The sequence below is a fragment of the Apium graveolens genome, chromosome 5 (genome assembly GCF_009905375.1).
Source record: "Apium graveolens cultivar Ventura chromosome 5, ASM990537v1, whole genome shotgun sequence".
Lineage (NCBI taxonomy): Eukaryota > Viridiplantae > Streptophyta > Magnoliopsida > Apiales > Apiaceae > Apium > Apium graveolens.
In genome coordinates, this window is record NC_133651.1 from 204,560,091 (window position 1) to 204,579,755 (window position 19,665).

The window sequence follows — 19,665 nt, forward strand, 5'->3', positions numbered from 1 at the left end:
GAATACTGTTACTTTCGTACCAAGCAGATAAGATCGAAATTTCTCAAAGCCAAAGACTATAGCCAAAAGCTCCTTCTCAGTAGTGGTGTAGTTCAATTGGGCCCCATTTAAAGTCTTACTCGCATAGTAGACCACATGGAAGAGATTTTTCTTGCGCTGTCCCAGAACTGCACCTACCGCATAGTCACTCGCATCACACATCATCTCAAACGGTTCTGTCCAATCTGGTGCTGTAATAACTGGTGCCGTGATCAAACTCTCCTTGAGAGTCTCGAATTCTGCCAAACATTCATCATCAAATTTAAAAGGCACATCTTTCTCAAGTAAATTGCACAACGGCTTAGATATCTTTGAAAAGTCCTTGATGAATCGCCGATAAAAACCCGCATGACCGAGAAAACTACGGATTCCTTTCACCGAATTAGGTGGGGGAAGATTTTCAATGACTCCCACCTTGGCCTTGTCCACCTCTAGACCTTTGCTGGAGACCTTATGCCCAAGGATAATGCCTTCACGCACCATAAAATGACATTTCTCCCAATTAAGCACCAAATTAATTTCCACGCATCTTTTGAGTACGGCGCGCAGATTATTCAAACATTCATCATATGAGTGTCCAAAGACGGAGAAGTCATCCATGAACACTTCGACGTTATTTCCAATCATGTCAGAGAATATAGCCATCATACATCTCTGAAAGGTGGCCGGGGTGCCACATAACCCAAACGAAACTCTTCGAAAAGCAAATGTGCCAAATGGACAAGTGAAGGTAGTCTTTTCCTGATCCTCTGGTGCAATACAAATCTGATTATACCCGGAATAACCATCCAGAAGACAAAAATACTCATGTCCCGCCAATCTGTCAAGCATTTGATCAATGAATGGGAGAGGGAAGTGATCCTTCCTTGTGGCTATGTTCAATTTTCTATAATCCATGCATACTCTCCATCCTGTAACTGTTCGAGTAGGGATGAGCTCATTCTTTTCATTTGCGACCACAGTGATACCTCCTTTCTTAGGTACACATTGCACGGGGCTCACCCACGAGCTGTCAGAAATAGGATAAATGATGCCTGCATCTAGCCATTTCAGAATTTCTTTCTTCACCACCTCCTTCATGATCGGGTTCAGTCTTCGCTGCTGTTCCACAGTTGGCTTACTACCTTCCTCTAACAGAATTTTATGCATACAATATGAAGGACTTATCCCCTTGATGTCTGCTATGGTCCATCCTATAGCCGATTTGAATTCTCTCAAAATCCTTAAGAGCTTGTCTTCCTCACTACCTGAAAGGTCAGCTGAAATAATAACAGGTAACGTAGATGAATCACCTAAAAAAGCATACCTCAAGTGTTCAGGTAATGGTTTGAGCTCCAAGGTAGGTGCTTCCTCTATTGATGGTTTGAGCTTCCCTTCAGCATTCTTAAGGTCAGAAGTACCAAGAGATTCAAATGGTATGTCGAGCTTTCGCTTCCATGGAGAAGCGTTCAGATATTGTAATTGCTCGTTGCTATCTTCATCATCGCTGTCAAAATCCCCCACTAAGGCCTTTTCCAATGCATCAGACATTAGCATGTGATCGAGTTCCGAAGTAACTGCGGAATCAATCACATCCACTTTTAAACACTCCTCATCTTCTGTAGGGAATTTCATTGCCTTGAATACGTTGAAGGTCACATCCTGATCTTGGACCCGCATAGTAAGTTCCCCTTTTTGCACATCTATCAAGGTACGGCCAGTAGCCAAGAAAGGCCTCCCCAAGATTATGGGAATCTTCTTATCTTCCTCAAAATCCAGAATAACAAAATCAGCAGGAAAGAAGAGCTTATCCACCTTGACGAGCATATCCTCAACTATGCCCCTTGGGTAAGTAATGGAACGGTCCGCCAATTGTAGCGACATGTATGTGGGTTTTGGATCAGGCAGATCCAGCTTTTTAAAGATCGACAACGGCATCAGATTAATGCTTGCTCCCAAATCGCAAAGGCACTTGTCAAAAGTTAGATTGCCAATGGTGCAAGGAATGGTGAAACTTCCTGGATCTTTCAGTTTTGGTGGTAACTTTTGTTGCAAAATTGCGCTGCATTCTTCCGTGAGAGCAACGGTTTCAAGGTCATCCAGTTTCACCTTCCTTGAAAGAATAGTCTTCATAAACTTCGCATAACTAGGCATTTGTTCCAGCGCCTCAGCGAAAGGTATATTGATGTGAAGTTTCTTGAACACCTCCAGAAACTTCCCGAACTGTCTATCCAGCTTTTGTTGCTGCAATCTCTTAGGAAAAGGTGGTGGAGGATAGAGCTGTTTCTCCTCTGTATTACCCTCAGGCAGAGTGTGTTCAACAGTAGTCTTCTTTGGTTCCGCCACTTTCTCCTTTTGCTTAGATTCTTCATCTCTAACTTCAGCTTCGACTTCTTTTGCCTTTTCAGCATCAGCTACTTTTCCAGACCTTAAGGTAATAGCCTTGACTTGCTCTTTAGCTTCCTTCCTTCCTGGTACTTCCGTGTCACTGGGAAGAGTGCCAGGTTGACGATTGAGCACTGCATTGGCTAATTGACCGATTTGATTTTCCAAGGTCTTGATAGAAACCGCCTGACTCTTGCACAACAGCTTAAGTTCCTCAAAATCAGCACTAGTAGGTGCAGCTGCACTTCCCTGTTGAGGATATGATTGCCTTGTAGCATACTGCTGTGGTTGCTGGAATCCAGGTGGGTTAAACTGTTTACTCACTCCTTGCTGATATGGTGGCTGAATAGCATTCTGATTATTTCCCCAGCTGAAATTTGGATGATTTCTGTTGTTAGGATGATAGGTCGCTGGCATAGGCTGCTGTTGTCGCTGATAATTATTCACATACTGAACAGATTCGTTGACAAGAGAACACTGATCCGTAGCATGAGAACCTGCAAAAAGCTCACAAACCATAGCTATTTGATTAACTCCATACGTAGCCAAAGAATCAACCTTCATTGATAGCGCTTGGAGCTGGGCTGCAATAGCGGTGGCTGCATCAACTTCCAGAATACCTGCTACCTTGCCTGACGTCATCCTCTGAGTTGGGTTTTGATGCTCATTTGCAGCCATCATCTCGATAAGATTGTACGCCTCAGTATAGCTTTTAGCCCATAAGGCGCCTCCAGCTACTGCATCGAGCATGGGCCGAGATTGGGCCCCCAAACCATTATAAAAACCAGTGATTACCATCCAATCCGGCATTCCATGATGTGGACATTTTCTCAACATTTCCTTGTAGCGTTCCCAAGCCTCGCACATAGATTCTGTAGGTTGCTGCGCAAACTGAGTAAGAGCACTCCTCATAGCAGCAGTCTTTGCCATTGGATAAAACTTCACCAGAAACTTTTGCGCAAGATCTTGCCACGTAGTGATGGACCCAGCTGGTTCAGAATGTAACCAATCTTTTGCCTTATCCCTTAGTGAGAATGGGAAAAGCCTCAACTTGATAGCCTCATCAGTCACGCCATTATACTTAAAAGTGCTGCAGATCTCGACAAAATTCCTTATGTGCATGTTGGGGTCTTCAGTTGCCGCTCCTCCAAAAGAAACAGAATTCTGCGCCATCTGAATAGTGCCCGGCTTGATCTCAAAGGTGTTAGCTTGAATAGCCGGATGAAGGATGCTTGACTGAATGTCATCAATTTTAGGCCGAGAAAAATCCATAAGAGCTGGATCAGCTTGAACAATACGATCTCCCATGTTTATTGGTTCTTTCTGCTCAGTTCCTGAATCCGAATCCTCAAAATCTAACTTCTCCGGAGTATCAAGAACTTCGTCTTTCTCTTCAGCTGTATCTAAGGTCCTTTTACGAGCACGAGAACGAGTTTGCATAAACACTTGCTAAAGTACCTGAAACACAACCGAAAAGAGTAATTAACTACTACGTCCTAATCACTGAGTCCTAATGACCAATGATGGTAAGTACATAAACTAAACAAATACGCCGAGTCCCCGGCAGCGGCGCCAAAAACTTGTTAGGGCGAAATCACGCACTAATATTCACGCAAGTATACGCGTTCGCAAGTAATATAAAATACTTTCTAGTTCGTTCCCTCAGAGACTCAGACTAAGTTATTGTCTAATTAAACTTACTCACCAATGTATGATTACTTCTCAATGTTAAGATAACAACACTTAAAATTGTTGATTAAATATTAACTATAATTAACTACTTAACTAACCACTTAACTAACACTTCAATTTATCAATAATAAAACACTCATGAGATCACAACTTCATTATTACTTCCTTCTATAGCCATTGTTATTACCTTTAGCATGTGACAGTGATAATATTAATCGAATAACACGAAACTGATAAAAGCCAACTTTCATTGTACTAATACCATTCTACCAAGCATCCACAATTAAGATAGAAGTTGAATAGTCATCAATTATGTTGAGTTCCTATATGTCTACAGAAATTGACAACACAACGATTTAAGCACAAGTTATTCCTTTTGATTACATAGGGCAAATAAAACTGTTAGAATTACCCACTAATCATGCACAACGTACATGAACCTATGCTAGCATGGCAAGTTCTAAATCTCAAGATCCACCGTCGCTTCACAAGAGATTAACACCCTATCTTATATGTTCGCGACGCACATAAGACGAATACGCACAACCAATACTAGATATCATGCAATCATCACACACTAAAGTATTAAACAATTAACTAAAGAATTCCATAATAAATCCGTTGCAACCCCATGATCACGATTAGCCCATAATAGAACTTATCGCCATCATGGGTTCATATGAAATCATGATAACAACACAAGAAAATAATAACTAAACTAACTATATTAAAACAGAGTACGTCACAAGAGTAAATAAGTCAAAGCAAGAAAACTAGCATCCAACGTTACAACGAAACAAGAATCACAAGAATATATGCTTCCTCTTCGCTGCAGTGTGCTAAATCGGTCTTCTTCCTTATCTCCTTCGCTTCTTGCAAAACACAATCTAAAACACAATCTCCTTCTTATATCCCTATGAAAACGTCTCAAATCTACTTATATAATAGTCCCATAAAACTCAGATTACATAGAAGTTGGAAGCCAAACAGAAGTAGAAGTCTAAAATAATTCAGCTTTTTCCCCGACCCTGCGCGGCCGCTCAGCATTTCTGCGCGGGCGCGCAAGGCTGCTGCGCGGCCGCTCAGCATTGCTGCGCGGGCGCGCAGGACCCTACTGGAAAAATTCCAGGTTTGCTCCATTTCTTCGCCGTAATATGCCCGTTCTTTTCCTCTCTTAATGGTGAACACATGCCAAGGCTTATTCTTGATGATTCCTCCTCCGAAATGCAACTAATACCCTGAAATGCATAAACACTAGAAAAACGCATCAAATACACAAAATACTTGATTTCAAGACACCAATTTAAGCCATTTTAAGACGTTCTAAGTGGTATAAAATGCCACTTATCAGGCATCAAACAAGCTGTGGAAGCAACTTTTGGCTCCTTAACTTCTACAAGTTCACAACAGCCTATCTCAACCTCTACAAATCTATAAATTAAATCTCTTCAACAACAAGTATCAGACTTATAGTCCTCCAATGCTTCCCTCAATGCTCAAGTTTAGGATTTGACTTCTCTAGTCAAGAGTCAACAATCAGACATCAAAACCCTGGTGGACTCTCACAAGCATCTCCAAATGCAAAATTTTGTTGTTTTGGGAGCCATTATGGGGAAACTCAACATACCACTGCCCTCACTACCTGAACAAATAAGGCCAGAAATTCCAACTCCCATACTCATGCCTGTCACCAAGACTAAGGGGGACATTGAGGCTAGGATTCAACAATCTAGAGATGCTAAGGCAAAATCTAAAGAGCCTATTCAGGTTGGTCAAAGCTCTTCTCAAGTTGATGTTGGAAAAGAAAGACTTTTAAAGGCTGCAGAAGGACCCAATCAAGATCAGAAATTCAATGACCTTCTTACAGCACTAAGAGTGTCTCTTCAAAATAACTATGTGACCTGCAAGAAACCTTTGGCCAAGAACATCAACTTCATAAGGGCAGTGGTGGTGAAAATTGATAACTTTTTGGAGAAAAGGATTGTCATGAACATCAATGATGGTGGTATGAACAGGTGTCTTCAGGTGACTCTCACAAATTTTCAAACTTTAAGAGCATCTGAACTGGATGTAATGATTGACAGAGTGAATCCAATTATTCCAGAAAACACTCAACTTCTCCAAGAGCTCAAAAAGGCACAGATAGCAGCTTTTCCAGAAGCCTATCTATATCCAAACCAAGGAGTAGTTTATGTATGTCCAACAACCAAACAAGCCAGACATCTCCTTGTTCCTAAACATTGTGTCAGATCAAATATGAGGCTGATCATGAATTTGCAGTCTGATCTAAAGTACAAAATGAACAAAAAGGATGAGGATGTGGAAATGATAAAGATCTTGGATAGATATCTTGTAAATCCTAACACCATGCTGTAAAATACTCAATACAATCTAAGAAAAGACAAGGATGGTGATGAACAGAAGGATGACAAATAAAAGCCTTCTGGCTCAAATCCAAGTCAAGCTTCTAAAGCAACTGGCAGTAAGGACAAGAATCAAGGAGAGAAAAAGGAGGATGAGAAGAAGGATGGTGAAAATAAAAGGAGAGAAAGAAGAAGCAAACAAAGGCATGATGGCTCAGAACCACAAAAAACCCTAAAAATCCAAACAACTCTAGCTCAACCCTCAAAGCCAACAAACTCAATCACCAAACCACCTCTAACCTCTAAGCCAAAATTCCTATACAAGCAAATTGCCTACACCTTTCTAAAAATTCCAATCACCGCAAGCCAAACATCTCTCAAGAAAATCACAAACCTACCTTCTGCAAAACCAACACTCAAAATCAACTACAAGTCTGTTGAGAGAAAACCAAGCCTGTTGAAAAAGAGGAAGTCACTGAAAGGGCCATCTGGAATTATTTCAAGCAAAATGATTTTCTACCCCTAAACTGGTGCATCTCAGATGAAGATTATTTTCAACAACTAGCTGAGGCAATAGTTAGAGTCCGGGTTGTAACTCTGAAGGAAGTAGGAATCTACTATGAAGTTGGGTCTTTCACATTTCTTGGTTGCAGTTTAATGGACTCTCTTTCTCCCACAGTAATAAAGAGAGTGATAAGTTTATTAAAGGATAAGGATACTGCTACAAGAGCATGGAGATCTGTTTTGGCTGAATGGTTGATTGAAAGAGAGGAAAGAAGAACAGGGAATGAAGCTAAATATGAGGATAGGATGAGGAAGTATGATGAGGAGATTGGAATGTACATTAAAAGATTTGAAGAACTCAAAGCAAAAGGAATGAGCAGAATCTCTAAGGATGGAAAGTTTTTAAACATTAAAGCTGGAAAATTCTCAAGATTTAAGATTTATTTACTAGACAATGGTTATTGTTAGGTCACACAACACTATAGAAGGGGGTTGAATATAGTATTTATACAATCAAATCGATTTCAACACAAGTATGTAACAAAGATCAAGTATATTCAAATAAACTCTGTTATAATAGAACTATTGTTCTCTCTCAGTGATGAACAATATCACTAAGAGCTGCTAGGTTACAATGAATAATGTTTCTCGATAATGATAACACATATAGTGTAAACCCTAAGCTGTGCTTATATAGTACACAGTTACAAGATATATTCTAATTGATATGGAATATAATGCTGTCTCCTAAAATATATCAATCACATATCTTCTACAAGTCTTCTAGTCATCTAACTCTTCATGCATATCTTCTTTTATTTTAGTTCAGATCTTCTCGTGTAAATCAGCCGCATTCCTTATCTAAAGTCTTCCCACACTTAAGTACTGTTAGATATATTTGAGATATCATGTCTAATGTGTTTCATGTTTAGTTTTCAGATCTTAACAAACAAGAAATATCAGTACTAACTGAAATCAGCACTTACTGGAAGTCAGAACTTAAGGATATCAGTACTTAAATTATCAGGAGATAATTATCAGAAGATGGATATCGAACTTAAGTGCGGGAGGACGAATAGTTAAGGAAAAGCTGATTGAAAGGAAAGAAGATCAAGACTAAATAAAGAAGAGATATGCATGGAGAAGATTTCTATGAAATATAGAAGACTTGGAAAAGAAGATATCTAATTGATATATTTTAGGATACATAATCATATTTAATATCAATTAGAGATTATCTTGTAACTGTGTAGTATATAAACACAGACATAGGGTTTACACTATATGTGTTATCATAATCGAAGTTATTATTTATTGTAACCCTAGCAGCTCTCGTGATAAGTTGTTCATCACTGAGAGAGGACAGTTCCATATTGTAACGGAGTTTATTGTATTGAATAAAATCTGTTTTCTGTTACTTGAGTTCTTATATTTGATTTGATTGTGATAAACACTGTATTTAACCCCCTTCTACTGTGTGTGTGACCTAACAAGTACAGATATATATCTTCTGACGCCTTAAGTTCTGATATTAAGTTCTGACTTCAGTAAGTTCTGATTTCCAGTAAGTCCTGATATGTCCTGTTGTTAAGTTCTGAAAACTAAACACAAATCAGATTAGACATGACATCTCAAATATATCTAACAATTATCCAAAGGTAGACAGACTCAAACTTGTAGAAGCTCTAAGTGGGACACCTATTATAGAAGAACTTAAAATTCTTGATTACTTAAAGGATCTCATTAGAAAAGTAGCAGAAGCAAAAACATTCTTTACCTGATGCTTGTACCTATTTAAACTCTGTAAATCTCCTAATGTAAAAAAGTTGTAATTGTGTCCATTTATATGTATTAATCTTAGTTTCCACTATAACTTGGGGTTAGTCTTATCAACATGCATGAATTTGTGTTAAGCAATCTTCTCACAAATTGGGGGAGATTATTGTGCAATACATGCCTATACAATAACAAGACTAAATCAAATTGACAACCCTAAGTAAGTTGTATTGTAATCTCAATTTGCATTTTGTATTGTAACATTTAAAGTCTGTAAAAATGTCAAAGAGTAGACTGAAGTCTTTTTCTTTAAACAGTATCAAGCCTAAGAATTCTATCTGGAAGAAGATCAAGAAGATCATGCCTCAGAAGAATTACGAAGAAGCATGGAGTTTAATAAATCTGTTTTGAGAAAAATATTTTAAGTCTAGATCTTTACAAGTCACAGATTCAGTGTTATAGAGAAGTCATTCGAGAACTCCAGAATGACTTATAAAGAAGTCTGGAAAGCTACTAAAGAACTCAGAGATATCAACAAGTCAAACTGAAGACATGAAGATTGGAGATATCGACAAGTCATTTCTTCACTAGAGAACTCAGAGTTATCGACAAGTCAAACATCACTAGAGAACTCTGAGTTATCGAGAAGTCAAATATCATTAGAGAACTCTGAGATATCGATAAGTCAATTATCACCAGAGAACTCTGACATATCGACAAGTCAAATATCACTAGAGAACTCTGAGTTATCGACAAGTCAATTAGTCACTAGAGAACTCAGAGATATCTATAAGCCAAAGTGAAGACATGATGTGGAGAGATCTCGACAAGCTAAATTCTCTTATAGAGAACTCAGAAACCTCTACAAGTCAAATCAACTATAGAGTAATGAGAGATCTCAATAATTTATTATACTTATTGAGATGTCAAGTTCTCTATATATCAAACTAGAGATCTCGAGGTAAAACTCAAAGTACAAAGTGCAGACCAGGTCAATATCCAAGATTAACAATCAATAAACAATCCAACCAGTTGGATTGACAAGTCTACAAAAAGCAGTTTGAAGAGTGTGCAAGATCAAGGGTGAAGATTAACTGACAAAGGAAGATTAAAGTTAATATAGTATGCAAAGATATGCTAAGCCAGAAATGAAAGATATACTTTTTCTAAAATGGAATGATTAGTGACAGTTTACTAAAGTGAACAACATCTCTTATTATACATTGTGTAAACCAGTAGTTAACTATCATATAAAGTTAACACTGGTTCTTTGTTAGTAGTAACAATTTTGGTAAGAAAAATCTTGTATTATCTCAAGGAAGAAGCTAAACTCTTTATCAACAAAGAGCCTATAAATTTTGTAGCAAAATATTTTTTATTTTAACATAAAATGAAGTGAGTTTTGAAAGATTTATGTTCACTGTTATTACTTGTTTAATTTCAGTATCAACACATCTCATTGCAAGATTTAATTTACTTTGTTCACAACCATTAACAATTCAAGAAAAGCATAAAAACACAAAAACATATTCACCCCCGTGTGTAATTCATTACCAAACATATGCAATAACTAAATTTTATTAATTTAAATATTAGTTAATTTACATAAATAAATAAATAAATAAAAATTTATATGTTCTATAAATTATACAATAATATGTAAATTGTATAATGTAAAATATGTAAATAATATATATTTAAATTAAATATAATGTATTATAATGTGTAATATATATACTTATATAATGTATTATAATCTGTAATATATAATTATAATATTAAGTTTTTTTTCGGGTTTCGGATTTGGATCGGGTTTGGATCGAGTTTCGGATTTCGAATCGGTATACCTAAAATCCAAATCCAAAAAATTTCGGGTTTAAAAATTAAATCCAAATCCAAAAAATCGGGTTCGGTAAATCCAAAATTTCGGGTTTCGGATCGGGTATTTATCAAATTGGATTATTTTGTTATCTCTAATCAATATGAAACCGGAAATCCAAATAAATTTATTTATTAATTTTATTTAAAAATACGTTTATAATGCCGCTGTGAAGCGCAGCGTAGTAAACTATGAGGAGAAGACGAAAGCGTGTAGGTGGCGCATCTCAAATCGTCACATTCTATCTTTTTAATTTTTTCAATTTTTTGAGTTAATAAATATCAAAAATTACAATTACCTTATATTTTTCTAAATATATTATCTTAATTCGTAATATTCTCTTAAAATTTCTACAAGATTTTCTATTAAGATTTTTGAAATCAACTTATCATCATAATATTTTCCTAAAACTTCTACTTTCTCTTTAAATCAATGTTTATTTATATAAAGGAAAAGACTGAGACGACCCTAAATTTCCTTTTTACTACCATTTATTTTCTTTCTTTTTAAATTAACTTACCATATTATATTTTTCTAAAAAAATTCTTTTAATTTTTAGCCTATAAAATATTACAAATACAAGTATCTATAAATATTTATTATCATTCGTAATATTCTCCTAAATTTTCTACAAGATCTTCCATCAAGATTTTTTAAATCAACTTACCATCATAATATTCTCCTAAAATTTCTCATTTTTCTTTAAATCAACTTATCATCTTAACATTCTTCTAAATTTGTTTTTAATACTATTTCTCATCAATAACTAAAATCAATTTTTTAAATTATATTTTTTTAAAACTTTCCTTATAATTTTTAAACTATAAAATATTATAAGGATAAATATGTATAAACATTTTTTCTCAGTAATTTTTAAAATCATTATATCATTATATTATATTATTATACTTATGTAAATGAGAAGACGAGGGCGTTGAGTTGTCGTGTCTCATATCTTTTAATTCTAATTTTGTAATTTTCTAAATTCGTTATATTATTAAGTAGAAAAAAAAATTACAAGACTAATAAATAATATAATTTTATGATATTATATTTGTGAATAATGAGAGGGTAACTCATTGAAATAAATATGTTTAAGCAGAGAACGACTTTTTAAATTTTTAATTTATTATATTTCTTTATTATTTATAATTTTAGAATGACCAAGATAAAAAAACAAAAATGAAAAAAAAAACATTATTTTAGAGGTGGCTGCGTTTCGGAAACTAGTTAACTTGTAAATTGATCTCGTTATCCCCTGCCTCCCGGTAACTTTCACTTTGATTAAAAAAATTAACCCGTAATTTAGTGAAAGGGCCTAAAAGGAAAAAGGAGCCCAAATAACCCCCTTACGTGACTCTGCATGGTTAGTTGAGGCCCAGTAAACGAAGGCCCGTTTAATTTCCAAACCCTAATTGCAACCGCCCGTATACAGTATTTATATCCAAACAATTTACAAAGAGAGAACCCACTCATAAACCATTATCGTTGTTGTGTTGTGTTGTTGTGTTCAACTCTCTCTCTCTCTCTCTCTCTGTTTATGTTGTTTATACTGAAATTGGTTGATAGGGGGGATGAAGCCTGGACATGGGAATCCTTGAACAAGGGTAGGGATAGGAATTTCTATGATTCCAAACATATATATTTGTTTGGAGGGAGGGCTAATATCCAATTTAGGCATGGGCGTTGAGTCGCTTCGCCTTTTGTATAATCATCTTTTTTTTATGCTCCCAGGCGCAGTGAATAAGTTCCAGCTACATTCTAATTTCATTGCTTTTATTTTATTATTTTATTTTATTTTTATATTACAAGATCCAGTGATGGCATGAATAATCTTTGAGACCTGATTACTATGGATGACAACTATAAGCATGTTGCTGAGGATTCCCTTTAATTTTTATTTATTTATTTTTAAAACTATATAATTAATTAATTGTTTTATAAATAGTAGTAGAAGTGATGAATTTTGCACTGGGCTCTGATAATTATTGATTGATGCATAAACTATGCAGCCTAGAAAGCTATTTCTGATCTACCCACTTATATTTACTGTTGGTTTATATGAGGAATTTGTATTTTCTTACTTCTTTGATTAGTTTTTTTGGCCGTAACCCATATTAAAGACAACTTTGATTTTAAAAACTTGGCTTCTGTTTTCGGTATTCGGTTTAACAAAACTTGGTTTCAAGAAATTAAGCATCTCTAATATTGAAATATTCTCTCTTTTCGTTACGATCAAGTGATTTTTATTAATAAATACATGTAGACTGAGGTAAATGTACAAAGAACTAGGTTTTAAATGAACAATGTAAAACATAGAACCATGTTTTAAATGAGTTTTTTGGAATTTTAAAAATGGACGACGTGATATTGATAATTTAAAATAATTTTAATAGTGAAATTTATGTGAATAAAGGATTATTAATTGCATTATAGTCTGTCACTAACGTATCAATTTAGGACATTTAGCTTTTTCAGTTGTAAATATACCAAGAAGTATTGTAAGATGTTTGAAAATATTTATTTTCCTCTCTAATGTGCAAAAATCATTTACAATAAGAAAAATGCTAAATGTACAATTTTTCCATATTTTTGGTTGATATAATGCAATTAATAATAATTAACTCACATAGATTAATATAAATTTCACCAATACATTTATAACTGTTAAGGCACATGTCACATGATTGGAAAACAAATTTTGGTATCCAATTTATTACCTATAACAACTTTAATAGCAATAAAGAAAAGTTCAGAAAAATAATGGCTGCCACGACTCGTGAGGCTTTAAAAACCAGGCAACAGAAATTTTTTCCAAATTAAGCTATCTTCTGCCAAACAAAGAGAACGTAAGATGGACCTTTCTAGCATTTCTAGTTGCTGGAAGGATAAAAAAAATTAAGCAGCTATCCACAAAATATGTTGTCTACATGTCATAAACTAATTATATAGATGTTCTCTCAGAATCAGAGCAAAATTGGTTTTTGAACGCTGCTTGCTTAGCCGTAAATGTTTAGTTCTTGATGAACTACCTAGATGCAATAAAATATGGTTGGATACAGAAAACAATCAGTGCTCTAGAGCACTTCTAAGTGAGAGTTGATGACCTAGCCCCATGCCTCTGGATATGAGGTCATGGTTTAAAAACAAAACAAATACGGTTATATCATCATGGAAATGGCGCCGCACCTTCTTCTCAATCCTTCTAAGATCTGAATATCTCATCTCTCGTTTTCTAGCTGCTTCCTGCAGAGCAGCCTTGACAAGCTTCTTGGCACTTCCCTGCATCAGAAGAAAGATATTCTGAGCAAAAGATTAGAGATGAGAAGCATGACACATATATAAAAATAATAGCAACAGAAACCAATTTAAGCAATTAACAACCACCAGTAAATACCAAATTATTAAAATAAGAAGCAACTGCCAGACCTTCAATTATAACTTAGGAGGCCAAGTACATTACATTCAGAAATTATGATTATTATATAAGATCATATATCCATTAATCCATACTTCACAACACATAATTTAATTCTGGGCTAGGCAATTTAACATAGTTGTCGTTCCCACAAACAAGTTCCTAGACTAAAACAACGGAAGACTGATGACCTGAACAGGCCAGCATAGTTTGGATAATAAGGCATAGAATTTATATCCTGCAATGCAGACAGGTTAGGGGCATAGCTTGACAGCATGTTTCCCCAACAGGAAGTATGTCCAACCTGCCATTGCCTCTGAGTTCTTCGACACAGATAAAATTTCTATTTTATGGAAAGGTAATTCGTAGGAGTTCCAGAGCAGGAGAAAGAAGGCTACTCCTTCAGGAACCGGAAATCACAATGATAGTGTCACCCGGAATCACAATAATAGGACACCGAATAACCTAATTTATCGCATAAGATGTTACCAGCTCTTAGCTGGTAAGTACAGAATCAGCTGCAACTGATCTTATCTGTACTCCGAGTTACACAGCCAGCTCACAAGACCGTACACTCCACATGGCTGCTAAACACCTTGTGTAGCAAATGTTCTACCAAATTTAGATAATAAGTTCCTTTTTGCATAATGCAAAAGCCTGAAAAAATACTTCTAAAGCAATATTCGCCCGATTTCCAGTGCAATACTTTTTTGCAACGATTGTAAACGAAGAAGCAGGGTGATTTGAAACCTTTTTTTTTTATCTAAATGGTAATTCGAAGCTTTGATTCACATAGAAATGTCAACTGTGAGGCAAATATTGGAAACTTCTTTAAGTGCCACTAAGGCATAGAATAACTAAATATAATTAAGAGAGTCATGATATAATCTTACCGCACGAGGATTGTTTTGGACAATCTCCACAGCTTTTTCATTACTCAGGTGCTCCCATAAACCATCAGAAGCAAAAATAAGGAAAGAGTCATTTTCTTGAAGAGGATGAGAAAGTATAGATGGAGTTGCACTCATAATGGGCATGTTCATTGGTTCAGGAAGCCGGAACTTTCCATTAATTGGTTCCCTATTAAACTGTGCATGCTTCATATAGACATCCCCTATAGATTTAGAAACCTGCATAAAAAGTTCTTTGTGATTAACTAACCAGTCAAGATTAATCAACAATAGTTCATTCTGAACAAAGTATAATATTCTTTTAGCAGGTTTTGTGGCATGCATTAGAATTTACACTAAAATTAATATAAACTTCTCCATCAATAAGCTAGAAATAATCTCTAGGAAGACATGGAAGATTGAGGAGCTATTAAAAGCACATCTACACATGAGAAATTATATTACTTCCACTCTGAAACTAAGTCCAATTATGCATTAAAACTTTGTATAACACTTATCACATTAGAAGAAAAACAATAATAACAGGTAACAGAATCCATGAAGCGGAACACCATTTCCAAAAAATCCAAGGAATTCCGAACAATGCACTGTTTGACGTTGTTTTATGCTAAAAAGAAGGCAATACAAGTTTGAGTTTCAATTCCAAACAATGTGCTGATTAATGCTGTTTATGCTAAAAAGATGAGAAGTAGAAATTTCAGTTTCAGTCCCGTAAAGATTTTAACATAGAACCTAGAATATTTCAAGATACACAGGCCATTTTTCAATATTCTACGAACATTAATGTATGGAACTTCCTTAAAATGTTAGGTCATAACATGTTGACAGCCAGCAGCCCAGCCCATACCCAAGAACGGATGACAGTTAACTGAAAACATTTACTTGTACTTATTAAATATTAAGATTATCAAATCCACAAAAGTTACTGTTGTCTCCCTCTGTTTCAAAATACCAGTTCGCTCGACTTTTTTGCACACACTTCAAAGATATATGACCACATACTTGGGATGATTATTTTAAAAAAATTCTTCCTATGAATAAAAATATAGTAGTAATAATTTACAAAAAGAAACAATTAAAAATAGTAATTTTAACAAAGTGGTCAAAACTCTTTGAAGTTTGTGCAAAATAGTCCAATGACTAATATTATGAAACATAGGCAGTATATAGTATCTTTGCATATTTTAGCACTTCATTGTAAAGCACCGCCAAGTGTCAACTGGAAAATTAATCCAAATAAATTCATCAGTCGTGTTCATAATATCTATATATAGTGTGTTCATAGTATCTATATATAGTGTGTGAACTACCAACAAGTCTCTAATCCACACAATTGAAATGTGGACTTCAATAAATAAATGAGCCATAGCTCAGTAGCTCGTGCTAATAGTATACTAAGATATAAATATAAATTTAATACAAAATATACTCCATAAATTTACCATAAACGGGCATCTGCCCCGCAGCTAATCCAGTTAAAATAACAAAAGCAAAACAATATATGAAAATTAAATAAATTGCATAATTTATTCATTTCAAGATACAAAAGAAATAAATATTAAAAAATGTGATCATAGATACTCTTGTGTTTGCAATTAGACATTGATACTTAATTTTGTAGAATAGTTAGTTAACAAAACTTTTGACTACAGTTTGTGAAAACAAAACTTAAAATTAGGATCGTGGAAGAATCCCCGCGCCTGTCCAACACGGGAACACGAGTGTCCAAGTATCCGGCACAGGGAAACGATGGCGACTCAAGTGTCCCTACTTCCTCTGCTTCCTAGATAGTATATATGCACAATTACATATGATAAAAATACAGACAAACATATATATTCAATGCTTCAAATTACTCTCTTCAAGCAATGATGAAAAGGGAAAGATATAACTCATAGTTTCTCAACACCAATGGAATACTGAAAAACGCTATCCGCAATTCCCCCCATTTCGACATTAAAAAGTCAGTTTGACTCGTAAATTTGGAGACACTTGATTCATCAAAAACTTCAAATGTGTAGTTTGCATTTACTCATTTAGTGACATTTAACATAGATAAGATACTGGAAGATTTTATTATATAACAATTGGAATTAAAATTTAAAATGAGTAAAATTGAGCTAGAAAAAGTACAAATTGGACAATCTTTCATGGAAATGGTATATCATTATGAAAACATTGTAGTCTGAATCACCTGAATGATGCCTTTCACTCTCCAAACTCCATGTTTGAGGACAACAATTTGAGGATCATCAGGATGTAATTCTTTTAGCTCCCGTCTTGTTTCCTCAATATTGGCATTGTGTTCTGCAGACAACTGTATAGCAGCCATAACTCCCGTGTTTCCAACTTTTTTGCCCAAGACAACACGGGAATCTCCAAGATTTGCCACAAACAGAGTTTGTTGATATATCACTCCAACTAAACAACATGCTCCAACAGTTGCAAAATTGGGACTAGTAGGCCACATTTCTTCCACACGAGTAGTAAACCCTCTCTCTGTCTCCAGAAAAGCTCTACTGATTGTATCAGGCGTCACAACACCATTGTTATCAGCCAACTTTGCTGCATAAACACCAAACCTAATGAAACGCCAACAATAAAAAAATCTCAAAAAGTTGAACCCAGATGGTAACAAGTACGCATACTTTGCACTGGGGGTTTTAATGAAGAGGAAAAGGGTTGAGGTATAAAGGATAAGATAACAATATGACTGGAAATTAGAGCACCTAATACAATTTATTGTAAATTTTTTAAACAAAAAAACAACATAGAATTCAAGTGTTTGACTCCATCTTGGAGCTCTAGGGTCAGGAATTCTATTTCCCCTACAAAGCTTTAATTGGATTTCCCTCCCTTACATATTTAATCCTAGTAAATTTTGAAGTCAAACAATCAAGACCCTCTCTTGTATGCTTCACTTGAATGGGCATACACCTTAGTAGCAGAGCTCCTCTCTTGATTAAAGTGTTGCCATTATGAGTTTAACGTCTAATTCCCCTCACTAATTGAGTAGGATGCAAACAAAATTAAAAAAGCAGCAAATCGATTGGCTAACTCTTATAAGAAACTAAAAACGTGAGACTACGGAACATGGGTGTGACCAACTATGCAATCAAATCAGCAGCACTACCTGCTACGACACTCCCTAATCTCAACAGCTAAACCACTAACCAAAGGCCAAACAATGTACTTAACATCATAATCTAAACCCTTGACTTGCAATTTACCAACTACAATCCCATCAAAAGCACAATCATAGTACAGTAGTACACCATCTCACTAAACTAATTCCTCAAACCACCAATTAAAACAATCCAAACCTACTTAAACAACAATCTACTAACTAAACCATCACTCTCAATAACTAACCCGCAATTCTCAAAACACAAACCAAAATAAAGATCACAACTTTAAACAACAATCACACTAGTCAAACAACCAACACACAAAACCAAAAACATTCAAGAAAGCACAAACCTTGGAAATGCTTAAACAGATGATCACAAACATATCGAGCCGCCTCAGGACCACCATGACCATCATAAACACCAACAAAAGTTCCAAAAGTACCAGATTCAATCTGGCTCTGATCTTCAAGAACCATATTAGCTTGAATCACAGCCATTGAAAAATCCCCACTAGCACATTTTCCTGTATCTTTAAACCAAAGCAACCCATCTTTCCCAAAATCACCATCCAAATTACTATGATTAACACTACTACTGTTACTATTACTCCCCCTAAAAGGCTTCCAACAAAGAGATAAAAGATCCATCAAACCATGAACCATCCCACATCTCTTGCTTATAAAACCCCCCAACAACTCCAAAATCAATAAAGATCACTTTTTTATCAAAATCAATAAAGATCACTTTTTTATCACAATTTTAGCAATTTAACAAGATGGGTATTCAAGAAATGGAGATTATATTGCGAAAAGATTGTCTTTTTCAAAAAAAAACTGAAGTGAAATTTTGGGTGAGTGTGGAAATGTATAGATACAGAGAGTGTGTGTATAAGTGATTTGTTGGAGGGTGAAGGAACAAGAATGTGTAAGGAAGAAGGTGGTGTAGGGAAGCAATTTGTTGGGTGTTACTTTCAATGTCTTCTCTTTCTTCCCCTCACTTTCTTCTCATTTCTGTATGTATGTGTATGTATTGTAGGTAGAGGTGGCCAGACTGTCGGACCCGTCCGGGCCGTGCCGAGTTTCAACAGAGCCGAATCAATTAGGCAGTAACTCGTGAACGGCACGCAGAAGTGAACGAGCCGAGCCGAGTCGTGCCGGTTTGATAAAGTGATAATCCGGGATCGGCTCGTGAATTAGACGAGTTAGGCGAGTTATACGAATGCGAGCCGAGTTAGGCGAATGCGAGCCGAGTTTGGCCAATGCGAGCGGTTCGTTCAGGCGAATTCAGGCGAGTTTGGCGAATTCAGGCGAATTCAGATATTATATAATCATTTTATTTGTGTATAGTGGAAAGTCGAAAGGCGAATTGAATTGTTTTTTTTTGTTTTTTTTAGAAATACAGGCGAATGTACATGTCTGAGAATACTAATCAGAAATTGAAAAATTGATAAATATATATTTATATTTATATTTATTTAGATAATATTTAGATGGCTACGAATTATGATAAAAACAAATTTGTTATTTTTAAAAAAGCAAATAAGTGGTGCAAAAAGAAAGAAACAATTTTTTTTGTAACTTCAATTTTT

General features: G+C 35.4%; 1 protein-coding gene and 3 non-coding genes across 5 annotated transcripts; 3 read left to right on the forward strand and 1 right to left on the reverse strand.

The window, feature by feature from the left end:
- Positions 1 to 3,211: 3,211 nt before the first annotated feature.
- LOC141662590 (small nucleolar RNA R71) lies at positions 3,212 to 3,318 on the forward strand. The gene has a single exon (XR_012550697.1). It is a non-coding gene; the product is annotated as a small nucleolar RNA R71 (small nucleolar RNA).
- Positions 3,319 to 12,430: 9,112 nt separating this feature from the next.
- On the forward strand, positions 12,431 to 12,502 carry LOC141663008 (small nucleolar RNA R66). Its single transcript, XR_012551102.1, has one exon. It is a non-coding gene; the product is annotated as a small nucleolar RNA R66 (small nucleolar RNA).
- Positions 12,503 to 12,569: 67 nt separating this feature from the next.
- On the forward strand, positions 12,570 to 12,651 carry LOC141663034 (small nucleolar RNA snoR118). The gene has a single exon (XR_012551125.1). It is a non-coding gene; the product is annotated as a small nucleolar RNA snoR118 (small nucleolar RNA).
- An 816-nt stretch (positions 12,652 to 13,467) lies between these two features.
- On the reverse strand, positions 13,468 to 19,086 carry LOC141724715 (putative protein phosphatase 2C 42). Of its 2 annotated transcripts, none has more exons than XM_074526949.1 (4): positions 18,427 to 19,086; positions 17,141 to 17,511; positions 14,929 to 15,165; positions 13,468 to 13,920 (listed from the first exon to the last, which is right to left on the reverse strand). In XM_074526949.1, the coding sequence occupies exons 1-4, from the start codon at positions 18,737 to 18,739 to the stop codon at positions 13,687 to 13,689; spliced, it is 1,155 nt and encodes a 384-aa protein (XP_074383050.1). In that variant the 5' UTR covers positions 18,740 to 19,086; the 3' UTR covers positions 13,468 to 13,686. The 2 variants fall into 2 exon arrangements, with proteins under 2 accessions (XP_074383050.1, XP_074383051.1); XM_074526950.1 differs by having other exon boundaries at positions 13,468 to 13,899; positions 18,427 to 19,085.
- Positions 19,087 to 19,665: the final 579 nt, after the last annotated feature.